This window comes from Cavia porcellus, unplaced genomic scaffold (genome assembly GCF_034190915.1).
Source record: "Cavia porcellus strain 051 isolate PalLab524CR breed Dunkin Hartley unplaced genomic scaffold, mCavPor4.1 scaffold_14, whole genome shotgun sequence".
NCBI classification, from domain to species: Eukaryota; Metazoa; Chordata; class Mammalia; order Rodentia; family Caviidae; genus Cavia; species Cavia porcellus.
In genome coordinates this window covers 71,327,097-71,347,091 of record NW_026947497.1, presented here as the reverse complement: position 1 = coordinate 71,347,091, position 19,995 = coordinate 71,327,097, and the positions used below count along the sequence as shown (strand labels likewise).

At 41.3% G+C, this 19,995-nt stretch overlaps 1 protein-coding gene across 1 annotated transcript; it reads left to right on the top strand.

The window, feature by feature from the left end:
- Nucleotides 1–704: 704 nt before the first annotated feature.
- Nucleotides 705–16,230, top strand: Cldn1 (claudin 1). The gene is made up of 4 exons (XM_003477088.5): nucleotides 705–1,067; nucleotides 9,386–9,550; nucleotides 11,931–12,015; nucleotides 13,692–16,230. The coding sequence occupies exons 1-4, from the start codon at nucleotides 845–847 to the stop codon at nucleotides 13,852–13,854; spliced, it is 636 nt and encodes a 211-aa protein (XP_003477136.1). The 5' UTR covers nucleotides 705–844; the 3' UTR covers nucleotides 13,855–16,230.
- Nucleotides 16,231–19,995: the final 3,765 nt, after the last annotated feature.

The window sequence follows — 19,995 nt, the reverse complement described above, 5'->3', positions numbered from 1 at the left end:
GCGTGTGCATGTATACGTGCCTGCGTGTGTGTGTGTGTGTGTGTGTGTGTGTGTGTGTGTGTGTGTAAAACAGACCGATATATTTCATTCACTTCAAGATGTGATAAGAAACCCGATGGACTGGGCACCCAGTATTGAACTTACTAAGCCCCGTCCTAGGAACTCCATTTCCCCTCTGGCTTTTGGGTTCCTAATCTTAAAAAGTCGGAAGAGCTTGGGGCCCCTGAGAAAGGGAGGAGAGAGAGAGGGAAATGAGAAGCAAACGTCGTCACGCAGGACCCAGAAGGGACACAGGAGACAGAGAGAGGACGGAGGAAGGACGCTGGACACGGGGCAGAAGGAGGGAGGCAGAGCTCAGCAGAACTTTTTTGTTGGTGGTGCTGGTGGTGGGTGTTGTTTTTTGCTTTAAGTGGTGTTTTTATTTTTTGGTAAATTACTACTTTACTGAAGAAGTTAGGAGTGAAAGCGCAGCCCTCGCGGGAGCGCAGCTCCGTGCATCCCGGGTGTGTGCAGACCCGGGTCCCGGCTGGCTCGGTGCAGGCCGGTGCGGGAGGACCGAGCACCGCCGCCGCTTTCCCGGCCGGCTCCGCCAGGGGGCGCGCGCCGCGCGGGGGCGGAGCCGCTTTAAATCGCGGCGCCCTCGGTCCCCGGTTCAGTCCCCAGCCCGCGGGCGGCCGCTGCTTCTCGCGTCTGAGCCCAGCGCCACCCGCGACAGGGATCCTGCCCGGGACCCAGAGGCCCCCCGGCTGCACGGCGAGCGGGAGCCCTCGCTGCCGCCCCCGGAGCCCCGGCCGCCCGCGCCCTCGCCGCCTCCTGCACCTGCCGCCGCCCCGCGCCCGCGACCATGGCCAACGCCGGGCTGCAGATGCTCGGCTTCATCCTGGGCATCATCGGCTGGGTCAGCTCCATCGTCACCACCGCGCTGCCCCAGTGGAAGATGTTCACCTACGCCGGCGACAACATCGTGACGGCCCAGGCCATCTACGAGGGGCTCTGGATGTCCTGCGTGTCGCAGAGCACCGGGCAGATCCAGTGCAAAGTCTTCGACTCCCTGCTGAACCTCAACAGTGAGTGCGCGCGGCCCCAGCCCGACCCCCACCCGAGTCCCCACCCGCGTCGCCCACCGGGACCCCACCCGGCCCCACGGTGGGGGCACCCTCGGCTCGCTCTCCTTTGATGATCTAGTTTCCAGGCGATCACCTGCTCTGCTCACGTACTCCGTGGTAAGGGGCAGAGAGGATCCCTGTCCCAGCCAAGGGAGACCAGGGCTAAGCTCTCGAGTGTTGCCTTTAACACCCCCCCCCCCAGTCACCTCTTTCTGCCTGGTGTGTTTTCCTGTGAAATTCCTTAGCCGGTGGGTGGGGATTGGAAGCTTGAAGGATTCTCTGGAACTTGAGCTCCCAAGTGTCTTCTGAACTTCCTAAGACTCGGTGTCCCTTCAGGGTTCGTAGGGCTGGAAGAAGCAAACATCCAGCGCTGTGCCTTAGTAGACAATTCAAGCGCATAAGGAGAAGGACAGATTTAGAAATGAAATCTCCTCTGAGACTTTACAGTCCTTACTGGGTCACATTCCTTACTCGGTTATATCTCATCTCAGTTTCTTCAACTCACATTTGAGATTGAGTCTTTTGTGATGATTGATTTTGAAGAGCCAGGCAGTGCAGGGAATTAATTCCCTGACAAAACTCTGAAGAACCCTGTGAAGGTTCAGCCCTGAGCTCAGTGTCTTCAGAAGAGGCCCATCGCCCGATATTGTTGTAACGAGGCAAAACATTTTGGAATGTGGAAAAAGTAGAAGCCAGAAGGGTTCCAAGTAAAAGAGAAGAGTTCAGGCCACAAGAGGAAAGCAGAGTTGGAAGCAAGGACAGGGCAGGGAGGGAGTGGAGATGTGGCGCTTCCCGTCCCCCCTTCCGCTGGGGGACTTCTGTGTGATGGACGTTCGCCTCTCATTTTGCAGTTGGAAAGAATGATGTAGAGAGAAATATTTCAAAGGACGCTGCCCAGAGGAATGATAGGATGGCTCCTCGTGCCCCTCTTAAGTGAAAGGTTTTTGATGGCTTGTCAGAAAATCTTTAAATCTCCGCTTAGGTGATAACCTTTGGTGGCTGCATGATCTTCACTGAGAAATCACACTGGCTGTTGGATACCATGTGTCTGTTCCACCCTTTAACCGACTTGAGGGAAAACTTCCTTAGCTTTTACTTAAACAGGACAGCCCGCCACCCCTGACCATGCGCTGAGAGTGGGCAGCGTTGGCACTGTTTCCCACTGGCTGTGTCCACCTGCTAGTGAGGAAAGGCTTCTAATAGAGCGTGTGCAAAGCCCTGCAGTTTAGTTATCGAAGCTGTTCGGGATCTCTGTGACTGTCGCGAACACCTGTACAGTGTCACCAGTGTGCATGGTGGCTTTGTGCACTGTCATTTCAACTTTTCAAGATTACCCTTTCAAAATTCTTTTATGTCCACATTAACCTGTTTGGTTAGTAATGATGAGCGTTGCTTATATCCTGGGGTATATTTTATACTTCTAAAGTGAATAATCAGTAAGTAAGCCACTTGGACTGCCACACAGGAAGAGAAATGCATACCCAGGAACAGTGCCACACAGTGCTGGTAGCTCCTCATGGTCTAGCAGATGGTGAAAGTGCCCAGGGCCATTTTAGAGAGGTCTCTCTGTCAACTCGGTTCTTCTAAACCAAGTAATTCATTTTCAACATGTTTAAATTGGTTTCCTTTAAACTTTCTTAAGTGACCAAATGGAATATGATCAATTCATGCTGTACTCGATCAGAAATTCCATACACATGATTCTATTTTAAGTGCTTTGTCTGAATTTATTCCTCATTAACTTGGTTATTCGAAGTTTTAAAATTGGAAGTCACCATTACTCCCTGATGTGACACCCACTCGTGTCACAGAGTATTCCTTGTTTGTTTAATTAAACAGAAGTACTGAGAGAGGATTCTGTTTTCTGCTTTGGTTGAATCCTCGTTTCATCCAAGCTGGAGCAGTGACCTTTCTCCCAGAGTCAGCTCACAGAGGCAGGAGTCCTGAAACCCAGGTGCTCTCTCCCCACTGGCTGATGACTCATGAGATGCCACTGGATGGAACCCAGAAAGTCCATCTCTGTTTCTTCACCTGAGCCTGGGTGCTCTCACCACCCACCTGATGAGGAGACGTGGGCTGGTGATTCAGGCACTGGTTTTGGTACACTTCTGTAACCTTGAGAGATGAAAGGCATTTTCTGTGTGTACAGAAGTAGCAGTGTACCTCACAAAAGTTTATGTATTCTGAAATGTTTTCAGGTGAGACAGTTTGTCTGTTGGTTTCTGGACAGTGTACCTTTCTGTCTTTGCTGGCAGTGTCACCTTACTGTGCTAACCACTGAATGAAGGAATTTATCAAGGTTCAAACACTGGATAAAAACAAGAGGCCTTCATAAAACTGCATAAAAGAGTAGTACATAATGTATATAGAAACACTGTGCGCAATCCAAGAGATGAGACACAGGTGGTTTACTTTAGGTAGCTCTTGCCAAACAGTTTATGAAAATACAGCTGAGAAATTTCCTGGAGAAACAAACGTTACATTGTGTAACTTGGTTTTACAAGGACTGAGACAGTTCCCATCCCAGCCCATTCCATAGGGTGCTTGTTGACACAAATGCCTCTTCCAGCTGAAAATGGGAATATTCTGATATTCTGGCTCAAAGGAGAATATCACAATCAATTTGAATGAATGTTTCTTGATTAACCCATGTATCTTGATCCAGTTCTCCAACTTTTGGGAAGGAAATGCTTAGTTAATTTCATGTGCTTAGTTAATTGCTGCTTTTTGCTGGACTTTAATAGCTAGAGGTGTCAAAAGATTGGGCTATCAGGGTGGGTTGCAAGTTGAGAGGTATCCAAGCAGAGGATAAGTAAGCATTTTACAGAAATGCTGTTGGGAGGATTCAAGCACCAGACAAATGGGAGGTTAGGCTAGACTCTCTTTTAAGTCTCACCTAACTCTGAGATTCTGTAATTTGTTTCTAGGCTACTCTAGCCTGTTAAACTTGCTCTGCATGAGCTCACATGTGTGTAGGTGTGTTTAATGAGTATTGGTTGTCATGAGGTTTCCCAGTACTCTCTCCATGATGTCAGGTGCAAACAGAGAAGCAAAAACTCACTGACTTGGACAATCTTTGAAGTATAGGCAGAGAGGAAATCATTCACTTACACTTCTCCAGCCTGCTGTGTACCTGAGAAATTGAGGGCTTTCAAAGGGCCCTTGGTGGTGTGTTGTTCTTTCAAGAATTACTTCTGACTCTTGGAGTCATGAAAGTTGAATTGGAAATCCAGGCTTGAGATTAGAAGTTCTAAATCTTCACTCTGAGTTTGCACTAAAGTATCCAAATGTAGACTGGTGAACCATGTGACCTGGCTCAAGAAAGCTCCCCACCTATAAAACAACAGGGTAGGAAGAACAGAGAGATGAATCCAAGATTCATTCATCCATTCCACACCCACGAGCCCAGCCCTTTTCTCATTCCTAGGGATGTAACTAAGATGATTCCCAAGGTTTCTTCTGAAACTGCCAGCATTTTTGGTTGCTAACTTCAGTGACTAGGTAGGGCAAAGCAAGTGGTTTATCTAAGGTTTCCTTGATTGGAGTGATGAGTGAATGCCAAGAGATGACACAGAGTCATAAAGCGAATCAGGAGATAACTGAGAAACCAACAAAAAGGTTAGCAGACTTCTCAGGATATTCCAACAAGTGCTAAGCCCATCCTCAGACAGGACCAGTTCAGTGCATTGCCCGTGCTCACTGACTAAGGTCACACCTAGTGGTCCCCAGCTCTTATACTAATAAAATAGAAATATTAACAATGAGGACTCTTGTGAACTTCGGAAGGTCAGTGAAAGTAAGAGATCTCATAAATGAAAATTCCATAGGAGCGTAGTTCTGGGATGCTGTGTGGTGAACTCATTTAATTGCGGAGGATCAAAGAGTATTTTTGTTCCAGTCATTCAGTAATCAGTGTTTGGTTTTATTTTGTCTTATTTTTATTTACCTAATACATCTCAGTGACTCTGAAACAAAGAAGAACTGTGTGAAGATAAAAATATAATTGAAATCCATTTTGTTTATGAAATATAGTATACAGGGTAAGAATTCAGTAATGCAGATTATGGTTAGTAAGCACCATAAACAATGCTAGGTATTTACAGCAGACTGTGTTGCTTGTGTAGCAAATCTTTAAAGCTTTAAAAAAAATCCACACACTTGTCTATGCTTGTCTGTCTACACTCAATGTTGATTAACATAACTGTAGTAGACCAGTTCTGTCCAACTCCTTTCTTATGAGTAGAGATCTTTGTAAGTATTTTTTATTTTTAATTATACTCCCAAGTTGTAAGCTGCGAGGACTCCTTAGGGGGTCTCTAAGCTCAAGATTATCAGTCTGGCTAAGTATAATTAAAAGACTGGCTTCTCTGTTTACTGCTAATTAATGACAAGAAACAATAGTGTAACTTTTTGAATGTTTGCTAACCACATTCCCTGGAGACCATTTTAATTAGTTATCCTGATTTTACAGAAGTATCTGAAAATTTGAGACAGGGGTACTAGATTTGATGGAGTCAGATCAGTTCAAAGTTAATCGCAGAAAGCTCTGTTCTATGATTCAAAGTGTTATTTCATAGCTTTCAAACATTTCTCTTAACCTCTCTGTTTTACTCCTTAACATATCACTAGGGAGAAAAAGAAAATTAATCTGAGGAGCTCATCCTATACATAAGTTTAAAATTAAGTCAAGTTAAGCAAAAATTACAGTTTTGTTTCTCCTTTCTGCATGAGTTTCTAGCTTTTAATGATCTAAATAAAGTCTAACTTTAAAGCCTCTGTAAAGAGGTGTTTTCACTCTCTCAAAAGTTCAGCTAAACAGGAGAGTAGTTTTGCATGCCACATTATTACAGTTTTTGAAGGATAAAGACTTTATTGTGATTTAAATCATTGAACAGAAGCTGCATAATGAATCCATGTGACTCGGCAAGCCTGCTGGGTTAGTGCTTTTCATGGAAACCTCATAAATACCTGATTCAAATCACCTACAAACTCTCAATGACATAGTTTTGATTTGTAACTTAAAAAGACTTGCACAAGAGCTTAATTTGAAAGAATTCACACAGCTGCAAGCTGTGCAATTTAGATTTGATCTGTACATGAATCTCTTATAACTTGTAACACAGTAGTTGCTTACAGTGACTTCTAACCTATCATTACTAAGACCCAGCCACTGAACTTTCATGTTGGTAGGCTTCTCAGCTCCTTTGTGCTTACACATATGTAATATTACATTGCTTTTTTTACATTACATTCTTATAGCTTAGAATTTATACTGATAGATGTCTTATAGGAAATGAGGTGAGGTTTTGTGTTTGATGTCAATCTACCATTGTAAAATTAAAAAAAAAAAAATCACCAGTCAGTGGTGAATGTGAAGAAGTGCTTCGCAGCATCACATTTTCAAAATACTTAAGCCCTTTGTTCTCTGTGGTTTATAGGATTCTTAAGTTTTATTTTGTTCGTTTTCTCCATTACTGTTTGCATATTAGACAAATAGCACATTGTTTTATAATGAAATAAACCATGATGGGGCACTGGCCAGCACTGGACAGAACTCCTACCCTTTCCTCCTTAGAAACTTTACAAAATAAGGGGTAAAATAGGTATGGTGTATTGAATGGATTCTTGTCCATGTGAAAGGGAAAATGTTGACAGATTAAAACTGTGAATATTGGATCAGTCTAGTTTGGTGTAGATGGAGCCTGGGGGAGGTCATACATGCTTCTTCCTTGCTTGTAGCCGAGGTTTTATACAAGCCTGACACACGAGATAGAAGTCTAGGAGACTCTTCGTGAAAGATCCTCATGGCTGGGGGCTCAGTCTTGCGGGGGTAGTGGCCTGCTATTCTTACATGATGAACAGATCAGTGTGATTATTATACGAGCTAAGTACAGTATGAAGCCCTATAACATGAACGCAGTGGAAAAATGGAGAGAGAACAGAGAAAGCAACAAAAGTAAGTAACAAAAGGTTAGAAAGCTGAGTAATTATGATATAAGGCAGCGCAGGTGACTGTGAGAGGTAAGAGGCTATGCATATTTGAAAAGCGGCCATAGCAATATTTTCCAATTGTATGATCTCTATACTGGGGGTAAAAGTACATCATCCCTGTCTTACCATCCTCCAGTGAAGTTTTATTACATTTAAAGTAGATACTAGTTGGGCAGAGTGGTGCTTGCCTGTAATTCCTTGGGAGGCTGAAGCAAGAAGACTGTGACAAGTTCAAGGTCAGCTTGGGCTACATAGTGAGTTCCAGGCCAGCCTGAGACAGCAAGACCCTGTCTCAAAGGAAACAAAGCAAAGCAAAACTAACAATGGACACCCAAATCCCTACTCAAACATACAAAGTTCTGCAGAGTAGTCTCTGCCTGAAGCTCATGTCTTATCTCACAGCTCATTCTCCATTAGAATGACCACCTCTCCCAGTTTCTCCAAGGCTGAGAACTTCTTAGATGTAAGACTTATTTTTAACAAGGACAGGACCAGATAAACTGGCACAAACATCACTCTGTCCTTCCGAGGTATGGACTAACATTGTTACTTCAAAACTCACATACTTTCCTTCTGAGCAGAGTCCTAGGACCAAATCTGTAATCTATTCTATAAATAAGACTATACAGCCAAGCATGGTGGCATACACCTGTAATCCTAGCATTCAGGAGGCTGAGGTAGGAGGATTGCTGCAAGTTCAAGACCAGTCTGGGCTACATAGTGAGTTCAGGGGCAGCCTGAACTATACGGTGAGACCTGTTCTCCGAAACCCCAAAACAAAGAAACAAAAAAGAATTTAGGTATCATCTAAAATGTCTTTTGGTAATTATTGTCTTGCAGAGCTGCTAATACATAAAAGGAAAGTACACACCTTAACTCCAGCATCTGTGGTACTTTCCTCTTCCTGCCGCAATATGGTTTATGATTTCAGGAACAAAATTCAATGGTAGTCTCCTAAACAGTTTCAATTCCTTAATCTGTTCAGTAATCTGTTCCTCGATCCAGTTCAGTAAATCAGTGGTCTGTGGAGCATGGATTTTGGTCCAGTAGTTCCTCTGTCCACTTGAATCTGGACTCTTAAGATGGTGTTATGTGGATGGGTGGCGTGCATGCTCCCACAGTATGAGCAGGTGAATATCTAATGGGAGGCAGAGAACTACTGGGCTCTGTTTTTATTTGAATAAGAGAGGTTAGGACCAGGATCTTCTCACTAAGCTACATTCCCAGCTCTTTACTAATTTGTGAGTTTGAGACAGAATCTTGCTAAATTGCCAAGCTGCCCAGTCTGGGTTCGATTTGTGGCCTCGGTTCCTAGAGTACTGGGATTGCAGGCATGTGCTGCTATAGCTGGCTTGTATTTTTTAATGAAATCAAATAAAAATTTATATTTGCCTTTTCAAGTATCACCCAGATACTATAAAATATAATTATTTTTTGTACTGGGGATCATGATCAAACTCATGACTGCCCGCTTGCAAGGCAGGTGCTTACACCACTGAGCTAAATCCCCAGCCCCTAAAATATAATTCTTGATGCGTCTTAGAGATTATTGTGCCTTTGTAACAGATTTTGGAAAATAATAATAAAAATGTCAACAAATTAAGATTTAATGATGCTTTCAACGTACTTAACTTTGATGTGATTGGTGTGTTAAGTTCTCTGCCTGGAAGATCCTGAGCATGAGTATAAAATACGTGCTGGGATATAAAATCTTTCCATCTTCTCAGGCACTTTTGAACACTAGCAGGGGCTCCATTGTTCTAACTCCCTGGAGATATATCCACATTCATGTTTTATGCAAGAGAAACAAGATCCCAAAGAATACTATGTAGCTGACCTAGAGACCTAGTTTGTTACAATGTGAGTAGTATTATGTGTGCAAAGACTCTTGTCATGTGTTAGTGCTGGCCATGAGATAATGATCTTCAGTGGAAAATAAAAAACTCTATAATTTAAATGAAATATTGCAGCTCCTCTCCCAAAATCTTGTAGCCAGTATAGTTCGTAACTTTTTTTTTTTTTTTTTAAGTTGGCATTTGCATGCAACAGTGATACTGTTAACCTGGTATTCTTTAAGAAACTGTCCATCATCGAACCTGGGTGCTGGTTCATTAGCCGATAACGCTGTGACTATGGTCAGTGAAAATGTCACCAGAACAGAATCCTATTAACTCCTAATTAGATTTTCTCTTCTGCACACAACAGTGAGCTCTGCTTGGTCTCCTATTGTGTTTTTTGTTGTCGATATACCTGTGGTTGTTTACATGACCTAACATGTATCTTTCCAGGCACTTTACAAGCGACCCGAGCCTTGATGATAATAGGCATCCTGCTGGGCCTGATCGCCATCTTCGTGTCCACCTTGGGGATGAAGTGTATGCGGTGCTTGGAAGAGGATGAGGTCCAGAAGATGCGAATGGCTGTCATTGGGGGCGTGATCTTTCTTATCGCAGGTAAGAGAGTTTGGCATCCATCTGTCTGCACTGCCCTGTCCTGATATAGTTTGTAACCTAGCATTCCGTTTCCTTGGGTTATGCTGGATTTATCACACTTGAAATCGTTGGAGACCTTTTATAACCTGTGGACATGGAACCAGACTTTCATGATCTCATTTGGAACCAAATGAAAATTTGACATCTGTTGACATCTGTCAAGAGTGTTGTTGGTTAGAAACAGTCTTCACAGACAAAGGAAGAAGTGTGCTATGTAGCCAGTTCCCTGGGACAACCTCACATAATTTAAAAAATGTCTATGGTGGCTCCACAGATACTACATGGAGAAGAAGAGGTGTAGTGGGATAAAATATGAGTAATGTGTGATCATTCAGGACTGCAAAAGAAGGGTGGGATGGGGTTGAGAGAAAAGAGGGCAACAGTCCAAACAGACAGATCGAATTCCATAATAAATAGGATGCGCCACAGGTGGGAGAGGAGGAAGGCCAGGAGGGGTAGAAGTGGGATCTTGACATGCCAGAAAATTCAGTAAGATGAGTTAAGAAAGAAGACAATTCAGAAGCACCTTCAAGCAAAATACTGATAAAAATGAGGTTATATTTTCTGCATAAAATAAATATGTATTTGATGTGCTAGTCCATTTTTGGCAGAATCATTAGGTTATGTGTCACTGGGAAAGGAAACTTAGAAGATAGAAAATACCATATCAGAGCTTTATATTAAGACTTATTTTAAATATAACAGATAATACATTGTAAATAGACTGTATGTACATAATAAAGATAAATTGTAAATGGTTATATCTGTACTATAGATGTGTAGTGTATAGATCTAACAATAGACTGCTGCATATACTATATATAGGTGTGTATCTGCCTATGATTTTTTAAGACAACAATGATATAAATCTGCTACAATGAGAGTGGAATTGGACCATCTTTTTTACTGTTTTTGCTGATAAAATATCTGTAAGAGCTTTTGCTCCACCTTAACACATGGGTTTACCACATGAAAGAAAGGTGTCAAGGACTTGTTTAAAGATGTGGTTCAAGTGACTGGTCATTCAGTTTTTCTGATGCAAACCAGCACCTATCTGAAAAGCACAAATGCTGTGTTAATCCTACCAGTGTAACCTTATCTCAAGGGCAGTGAATACGCTGGCTCTGGAACACCCTTACTCTGCTTGCTTATGTGTCACACGTGGGGGACTGTATCACTCCTTTCCAGACTCAAGGACTCCTGTGGAGTGCTCTCTGCAAGTTCCAGAGCTTGTGCATGGCCACTGGCTCTCTGTCAAGTATTGGAGGCAGTTAGATTAGACCTTTTTTTTTTTTTTGGCAGAGGAATACAATTGGCATAAACATGAAACAAGCAGTATCAGTTCGTTCTTAGCATCACATGAAAAAAAGATACGTAATTTCTTTTAAATCTATTTTTAATCAACAGATAACATGCATTTATCTTACACCATGTGATGTTTTAGAAGTTATAGACATTTGAGAAAGAGTAAGACAATTACAATATGCTTTACCCCACATGTATGTGTTAAAAACACTTTTACATCCATTCTCTTAAACAGTTTTCAAAACCATAACCACCATTTTGACATATCTCTTGAATTTATTCCTGCTGTCTTACTGAAATGTTGTATCTTTTGATTAATACCACCTTTGGCTAAGAAAATCTGATGTATTTTAAAATGACCACATGGGGAATTTTGATTAAGCAAATTTCTCTGTCATTATTAATATAAAATGTGCTAGAAAAATGAGCTCATGTTTTATAATTTCATCTGGTGTTTCACGCGTACTCACTCATATCAATGTCAGATGTCACCTTGGCCAGAAGGCCAGTAGGTATTCAGATGTAGCTGCACCATTCTGAGACAGATCTTGTCAGTCTGTTGTCCAGTTGTTTATTTTGCAAGGCCCATCAGAAATAAAAAGTTGGACTGTGGTCAGTAATGTAGAAGAATTTTCATGTTATATTTTGTAAGCAACTGTATACTGCTGATAAAAACAGTTTTAACAAGTATACTAAACTACAGTACAACTCTTTCTTTGAAGGAGAACTTGAACAAGGGGAACCTAGTGAATTATTTCAAAAAAAAGCATTATTCATGCCAGGGGCATTGAAATAAAGCTAAATAAGTTATCATAAGTATTATAAACTATACCTGACTCCTTCTTAATAGTTTATATATCTCAATGTGGAGTCCATCATATTTAAATCAAATCTGTTTGACCTTAATACTAAAGTAAAAATGTCAGCTCCACTGACAAAGTTTAATTCTCATAGAATATATTCATGTTTAATAGGTTGTGCTTTTCTGCCTAGTGTTCCCTGGTGATTAACCATCTTTTGTTCTGAATTTTTCTAGGTCTCTCTATTTTAGTTGCCACAGCATGGTATGGTAATAGAATTGTCCAAGACTTCTATGACCCTATGACCCCCGTCAATGCCAGGTAATGCTATTCAGGCTTACATACTTTACTCCCAGAGGAAATACCTTTTATGCTCAACAGCATCCTGCTAGCTCCATAGTTTCACAGATTTGCTTTTAGGAATTATATATGAAATTTCATGTCAAACTTGCATACAATTTAAATGACCTGTGACTCATGTTAAAATGGATTTGATAATTGTTTTAATAGACTCAAAGTAAAGTTGTAAGCTGTGTAATTCCCAACTGCATACTATAACTTTTTTCCCCTAAACATTAGCAAACATGTTAATAAATTTGAAATTGTCTTTTTGAAGTACATTCTGATGTCCCCTGCACCTCATTATTTATAACAATGCAGTTTATGACTGATTGAAAAAGAATACCCTTCACATAGTGCTTGATAAACAATACTTCATCCCCAACAGTTAAATTGGCATATAAAACTATAATGCATTTTTACTAGTACATTGAGATACTACTCAAAAATTTTATGTTCCATCACAGCTATAAAATTAGCATTACAAAGGTCATCTGTCTTAATATTACAAGTTGTGCAAGTTAAAAAGCTGATTCTTGGCTCTCATGTAACACCACTCTTTGATCAGGGACTGTGCTTTTTGTCTCAATGCCATCATCACATCTTTAAAGCTTAATAACTGCGTTCAAAGTCAGCATGCTAAAACATAATTATTGTTTGTAAGCGCTGGGATGAATGAAAAATCTCAGTGTTTGCAAAGATAAGATGAGCATCTTTCCCTATAGTCACCTCCAAACAAAAGAACACAGAGTAAAATGGTTTTTGTTGGAGCCCAGCCCGTAAGATTTACAATGTAGGGTTAGCAACTGCTGGAGGTCAATCGGCCAAAATTCTATCAGCATGTGCGTGAAAGCAATTTACAAATTACTGTGCAGAATGCATTCATTTTTTTACACATCACATGTGATCCTGAAAGCAGCACAGGGTGGTAGATAGATTTATCCTGGTTTGGAAGAAAACACTGTAAGGGAAAGGGAAGTTGCTAGCCCTGAACTGCAGTAGTTGAGTGTGTTTGAGATGCAAATTCAGACCTTAGAGCTTCTAGATCCAGCCCTTCATTCTGTGTATTTTCCACTTAACTAATAATCTGGTGTACTATACTTTTTTTTTTTTTTTAACATCAGTTTGATGCAAAATGTGCCTGGGTTGTTCAAGAACCTTTTTTATAAAACATAAATTTTTGATCTTCATAATATAGATATCAGAGATCGATTATTGAAAACTCTACTCCATCATCTAGTGGAGTCTGCTTGTACAATATTTGCTACTTGATGATAACATGGCTCCATAAGCTTTAGGCTAGGAACCATCATTGTACAATCCCCACCTCTAAAATGTGTAACTATGCTTCACAAGCCTGTATTGCATGGCAAAGGCTTTGGAAATAATTGTGTAATTAACAGCACATGTCATAGCTTGATGTAATATTGCAAATTGTCAATAATTACAGTTTAAATATTCTTGTGTACATGCACTTACAAACAATGAACTACCCTCCCAAGAGATTATGGGTGGGGAGAACTATTTTCAGGGGGAAAATAAAAACTATTTTCAGTGAGAAAAAAACTTAATGATATATGATATAGATTTTCTTTCTTAATTAGATGTTAAAAATTGTCAAATCGTTGCTTAAAAACTGCACCATCTTCTCACCTTAGGTATGAGTTTGGTCAGGCTCTCTTCATTGGCTGGACTTCTGCAGCTCTCTGCCTTCTGGGAGGCTGTCTACTTTGTTGCTGTTGTCCTCAAAAGGCAGCCTCCTACCCATCACCCAGGCCTTACCCCAAACCTGCACCTTCCAGCGGGAAAGACTACGTGTGATGGAGGCAAAGGAGCCCGTGTCCATCGGAAGCAAAAGGAAGCAAACTTTGAAGTGTCATCACTGACCTTGAGGTCAGAGACTTTTGACTGATGCTCTGAACTGCGTCATTACAAAGGACACCATATTTTTATAAATATCAATTGCTGGAAGCAGCCTGGTCTTATCTTCCCTTCTTTCCTCCGTACAAGAGGGAAGCCCTTTCCATTTGTATCAAGTGCTTTCCTCTGAGGAATCACACTCAGATGGGAGGGAAGGATGGACGCTCCTTAAATATGTATAGATGTGTGTATATACATGTTTTTCTATAAAAAGTTTAGTAAAAATCTCTTATTCACATTATGTTGGAATCAACATACTTAAAATATTTCTAAGATACAAAATATATATGTATTCCCTTTTGATTAAGACATTTATTGGTATATTTCCTCCTCCTCTATCTACACATATATTATAGAGCAACTATCATTTAATCCCTGTTATGTTTTTACTGTCTTTGCCATAGACCAAAATTGTTTGCCAAGCAACAGTTTCCATTCTTCCTGTGTAACCTTTTGTATCTTATTTTATTTTATTGTATCACTTATTTGTTCATGAGGTCCTTATCTTTGTTTCTGAAAGTGAGTCTCTTGACCCTGGAGTCTGACAATGCTTGACGTAGACTACAGTTTAAGACCAAAAGCCAGTAAGAATTCCACTAAAAATCCATGTGGTGAGCCAACATCTTTTTCCACGACCCGACGATATTTTCTTGTAACTTTCCCACCTCTTCCTTGTGCTTTGACCTAAAACACTCTTTATTTGCTTTGAAAATATTTGTTTCATTGAATAGCTGTGCCACTCATCTGAATATTGTGACACAGTCTCATTGATTGAATTTCAAAGGTACTTACAGTCCCATTCCCCCCCCCCAAACTATTGGTTTCTTTGTCTTTTTTTTTTTACTATTTTTTTTTCTCATGTACTCGTGTCATGTATTTTACCTTTCCCCAGGAAGGTGTGGTCTGTTTATCTAAACATAGTGCTAGACTTGCTGGAGTGATAATCTGATGACAAATATTCTCTGTGTAGCTGTGATCAAGTCACTTAATCTTTCTATCTCTTTTCCCATCTGATAAATTGAAATAATTATGCTTAAAAAGCTGGTACAAGTGATGCGAGTATTAATTAGTTGATATGACTCTCATTCCTTTAGTGTGAATGAGCTATGCTTAAGTAGTATTTTCCTTTGCTCAGTTGGCAGTTTCGAAGTCACTGAATAAAACCTGAACACATGACTTCACATTGTCCAATATCTTTATCTTTTCAGAGGCCCCTCACCTTTAGCCATGCCTAGCACGCTGTTGGTGCTCTGTTCCATTTTCATAACTCCTTTTCCTGTTCCAGTCTGTAGCAGATGCTGGTTCATTGAGCAACCTGATGTAATAAAAAAGGGTGTTGGCTTTGATGTGCAGAGCACTGAGTTTAAATCCTGGTGCTACCAATTATTCTGATGTTTGGCAAGGCACTTGGTTGCCCTAGATATATTGCTTCATCTGTGAAAAAAAATGTTTGTGATTCCAGGCCTGCCGGTGTCACAGGGATATTGTGAGGATCCAGTGAGATAGGACATGTGCACATGTGGCTTTTTAAAGTGAAATATGAAGGGATTAAGGAACTCAAGTGCATAGGTTCAGTCATGTACTTTGCAAATGAGTGAGAAGAGATTAGTTTTAAAAACAAGGTTTCTTTCATTACCCAGCCTCCCTAGAGGTGAGACCCTAACCTGAAATTCAGCTCAGTGAATGAAAAAGATTCCAAGGAAGTTCTGGTTTCTTCCATCGGTTTGGACTGATGTTCCTGTAGCTAAATACATGTAGTGTAGGAAGTAAAGCCTGAGTGCTGGCAAAGCCCATGATGTAGGAGAACGTTTGAAGTCTGTCCTGTGAGGGATCATAAGGTGGCGCTTGTTAAGTGTTGCCTTCAGAGTTGTTGCAATTGGGTGTTACCTAACACTGCTAGGATAATTGGAGAATGGTACTTCATGGGAAACCCACATGGGAAGCTCTGAAAAAGACTGTGTCCTGAAGATCTGAAGCAAGCAATCTTCACTGTGTCCTCCGAGTTGGACAGTATGTTTCTAGAAGTTATCATTCAAAGAGTACTTTCTACATATATAGCTCTTAATGGTGTGTAAATACAAATGTAGATGGGAAACTCCAAACTCATTTCTAGTCAAAACTGATCCAAAAACATTTTTATGCCAAAATATATCTAGTTTTGATATTTCCATAGCCTACTACTGTGCCTTGAAATGGACCAACAGATATTGGGGGAAAGGGGTAATAAGAATTTGTATAAAGCATTATTCTTTTTCAATAAATTTTTTAAAAATAAAAGGATCCATGGTTTGTTTTCTTATCCCTTATTTCAAGATGGTTATGCTTGCAAGAGGAAATAGTCTGAGGTAAATATGATTCATTGTGTTCCTGGGAAAAATTTATGAAACCTCTGGTTCCTAAATACCTATCAAATATTTCCACTCTTCCCCTCAGTAGGATGCGTGTCTGTCTCAGACTGAGCTCGTCTTCAGGCTATTCATAAAGGAATACTGGGAAATGTTGCAGAAGTATTTTTTAATCCATAAACTGGGGCCACATAGCAATGAATGAATGAAGAGGAGAAACAGAACTCAATGACTGTTCTTGTTGTGATTATTATCAAAACTACCTCTCAGGAAAGCAGGGGGAAAACTCCTTACTCATTTTCTTGATAAATCAGCAACATCTTAAGAGTGACCTCTCCCTGGCCAATTTTTACATTAATAAGACAAGGCCTGTGGGCAAAGGGCAGGAGCTTTCCTGAGAAGTCTGAGGCATTAGCACGATGGGGAGGGAACAAGACCATCGCTGGTCCATTTGATTTGAATTCCTTTTAAATCAAACAGAGCAGAATCCAGTGCATTTGTGAAAAATTTAATTAGCTAGTGGCGAGGTTTAGGCCCACATAATTTAAGGAAATAAAACTCCTGGAGAGAAAGCTAGACTGAAACTTGCACCAAACAGACATCCGCCTCTGTGTGCACTCACTTGCATGAGTGACATTGTTCTCTAAACCACGCCACTGTTCCTCCCTCTCATTTAGTAGTTTCTATTTAGATTTAGGGAAAAATCCACCCCATTTCACATTTTTTTTTAGTTTGTGAATCCTACCATAATTTGGCAGACATTTGTCTATTCCTTTATTTATTTGTTGCAGGTAGCTCAGGTGAGCAATTTGTGTTCTCCTCCTCACTCTGTGTATTCCCCATTTACCCCCAGACTGACCTACAGTCTCTTACTTACTGAGCTGTGGAAACTGGTAGAACGGATGACAAGTTCCTGGGTGACGTGGGTACAACTCAGTGATCGTGAGACAGGTAGAATCTCTCCATGGCGAACCCCTGCAAATCTCATGGTGTTTGGAACACTTGGCTTCTGCTGACAAATGTTCCCAAAATAGCCAATATTGGCCATTGGAAATGAGATATGAATTTCTTAACTTAATATTTGCTGGATACTTGCTGTGGACTGCACCATTAAATGCAGGCAGGTTCATGGAGATACAGAGGAGTAAGACATAGTCCTGGGCCTGAGAACGGTATGAAGAATGTTTACTGGGAAGAGAAATGCACTTAGTTAGCACTGGTTGTGCCATGATCAAGCATGTGTGCTGTGGAGAACTCCACCCACTGTGCCCTAATTTGTAAAATCAAGGGTGTAGATTCATGCAGTTTTTCTTCATCGTAATAGCAAGTTAAAATCACCTGGATGGAGTGCTAAGAATTTCTGTCCCGGCTAGACTGCTTACTGAGACTTCTACGGCCTACAGGCCTCATGGAAGGACTCTTACAGACCGGAAAGACACACAGTGATCTTTTAATATATTATGGAGGATGTCAAAGATGTAAGATCTAGCCAATTGCTCAGTACACACAATTAAGTTGCCATTTGACTCTTCCGGGAGAACATGGCGGACAGATAACAGCAACTACCGGCAGCTCTCTGAAAGACTCGGCTCAGAAGCCAGGAATGGTGCGGACTAAGGAGACATAAGCAGGTGGAGATATGCTCTGCTGACTCAGGAACGAACTGGGCTGAGAGAAGCCAACTTGGAATGCAGTCCTGGTGCTAAAACAGGAACAGAAAAGACTCAGTGTGGAGGCTGGAACCGCGCCATTGTAAGCCGCGATTTGGGTTTCCCGCCGCGCAGTGGCTGGCTGCCTCTACAGCGGCTCGGCAAGGGGAGAGATGTGCAGAAGCTCTGAGAACGGCAATCTGCGAACGGCAGGGAGGCGTGCACTGACTTATGGTGAGGTGAGTGAGACAAACTGACACTCTACCACAGTTTGACTCCAGCAGAGGACTTTCTGGGCCCGAGCAGTCCTGCGGGAGCAGGGCGCGGTGGCGACTCCAGCCACACATCCCCCTCTCGGGCGGGATTGGTGAAAAGTGCCTGGCCTGTGTGACGCTGCCGGCGGACCTGGTAGACTGTCCCAACCCAGATCCCAGAGCCTGACGGTGGCCGGGAGGGGAGACGCGTAGGCTGCCTGGTCCGTAACTCCCTGGTGCGCAGCGGTGAGCGGGAACACCTAACTGGCGCAATTCGATCAGGCTGTGGCTGACTGGGAGAGAAGCTGGGCCTCTTATATAAGCTTGCATATATAAGGAACAGAGAAGAAGAGGCAGCATGGGAAGAGGCAGCAACAAGAAAGTCTCCTCGGCCCCCAATTCTGAGAAACAGGCAATAGCAGACACCGCACCAATACACATAAGGCACCATATAGAGAGCCTCATAGACCAATTCAGGAATGAAGTTATCAACGACCTGAAGCTAGAAGTATGCAGAATAGTTAGAGAAATGCTAAGCACCACCCAAGAAAAAACAGGTGATGGAATGGAAGAACAGAAAAAAAGGGGAGAATTGTTTGATGGAGAAAACAGAGAAAGCATAGAATACGTGAAGCAGGTTCAAAGGGACTACCAAGATACTAAGAAGTCTATCGAAGACTGGCATAACAGCTTGAAAGAAACTAAGGACAGACTATCTGAACTGGAGGGCAGACTTGTAATATGGGAGAATGAAATGAAAAACTTCTTAAAAATAACAAAGAAACAAACAGCAATAATACAAAGACAAGAAGATGATAAGAGGATCCATAACTTAAGGATTAAGAACATAAAAGAAGAAGTAGGGATGCAAACAAGTGAACTACAAAAGCTACTCACAGAAATAATCCAGGAGAATTTTCCTAATTTAGCAAAAGGTAAAGATACTCAGATGTATGAGGCATACAGGACCCCAGCTACCTACAACCCAAACAGAGCAACACCCAGGCATATAATAATAAAAATTCCAGAAATTCAATACAAGAACAGAATATTAAAAGCTGTAAGAGACAAGAAACAGACCACTTACAAGGGAACACCCATCAGAATTACAGCAGATTTCTCTGCACAAACCATCAAATCACGAAGAGCGTGGGGGGAAATAATTCAAGCATTGAAAGATAATAATCTCCAGCCAAGATTGAGATATCCTGCACAACTGTCCCTGGAAATTGATGGAAAAACAAGGTGCTTCCAGGATAAAGAGGAACTGGGGGAATTTGCAACCACCAATTCAACTCTACAGAGAGTATTGCAGGATATTCTAAAAAAAGAAAACTGCAAAGAATCCATAAATAGTGGCGGGGAGGCCACAACGAATGGAGCAGAGAACAAAATGAAGAAGACAAACTGACAGCTACTGACAGAAAAAGAGCTTAACAGAAATGAGGCAGAGAAGATTGGATGATAGGAACAGCTATTTTGGAGAAAATGACATCTTAATAGGTAATACTGATTTAGTATCATCTTGTTTTGAAGTCTCATCTAGCTTTTGTCCTTCTGTCTCCAATGGTCTAAATAGGCTGTATCTTATTGGATTTTATTATGTACAATAGTATAAGCAAAAACCTTTTAAAGACAAGGAGATTATACAGAAACCATTGTTCATTTTCTGTTAGTCGATTCTAAATACTCTGTAATGCTGTCATTCTCTTGAATGGTTTTACATTGTTTTGATATACTTAATGCTACAGTATACGAAGTTGTACTCAAGGATTTCAAAGAAAGAAACAATAT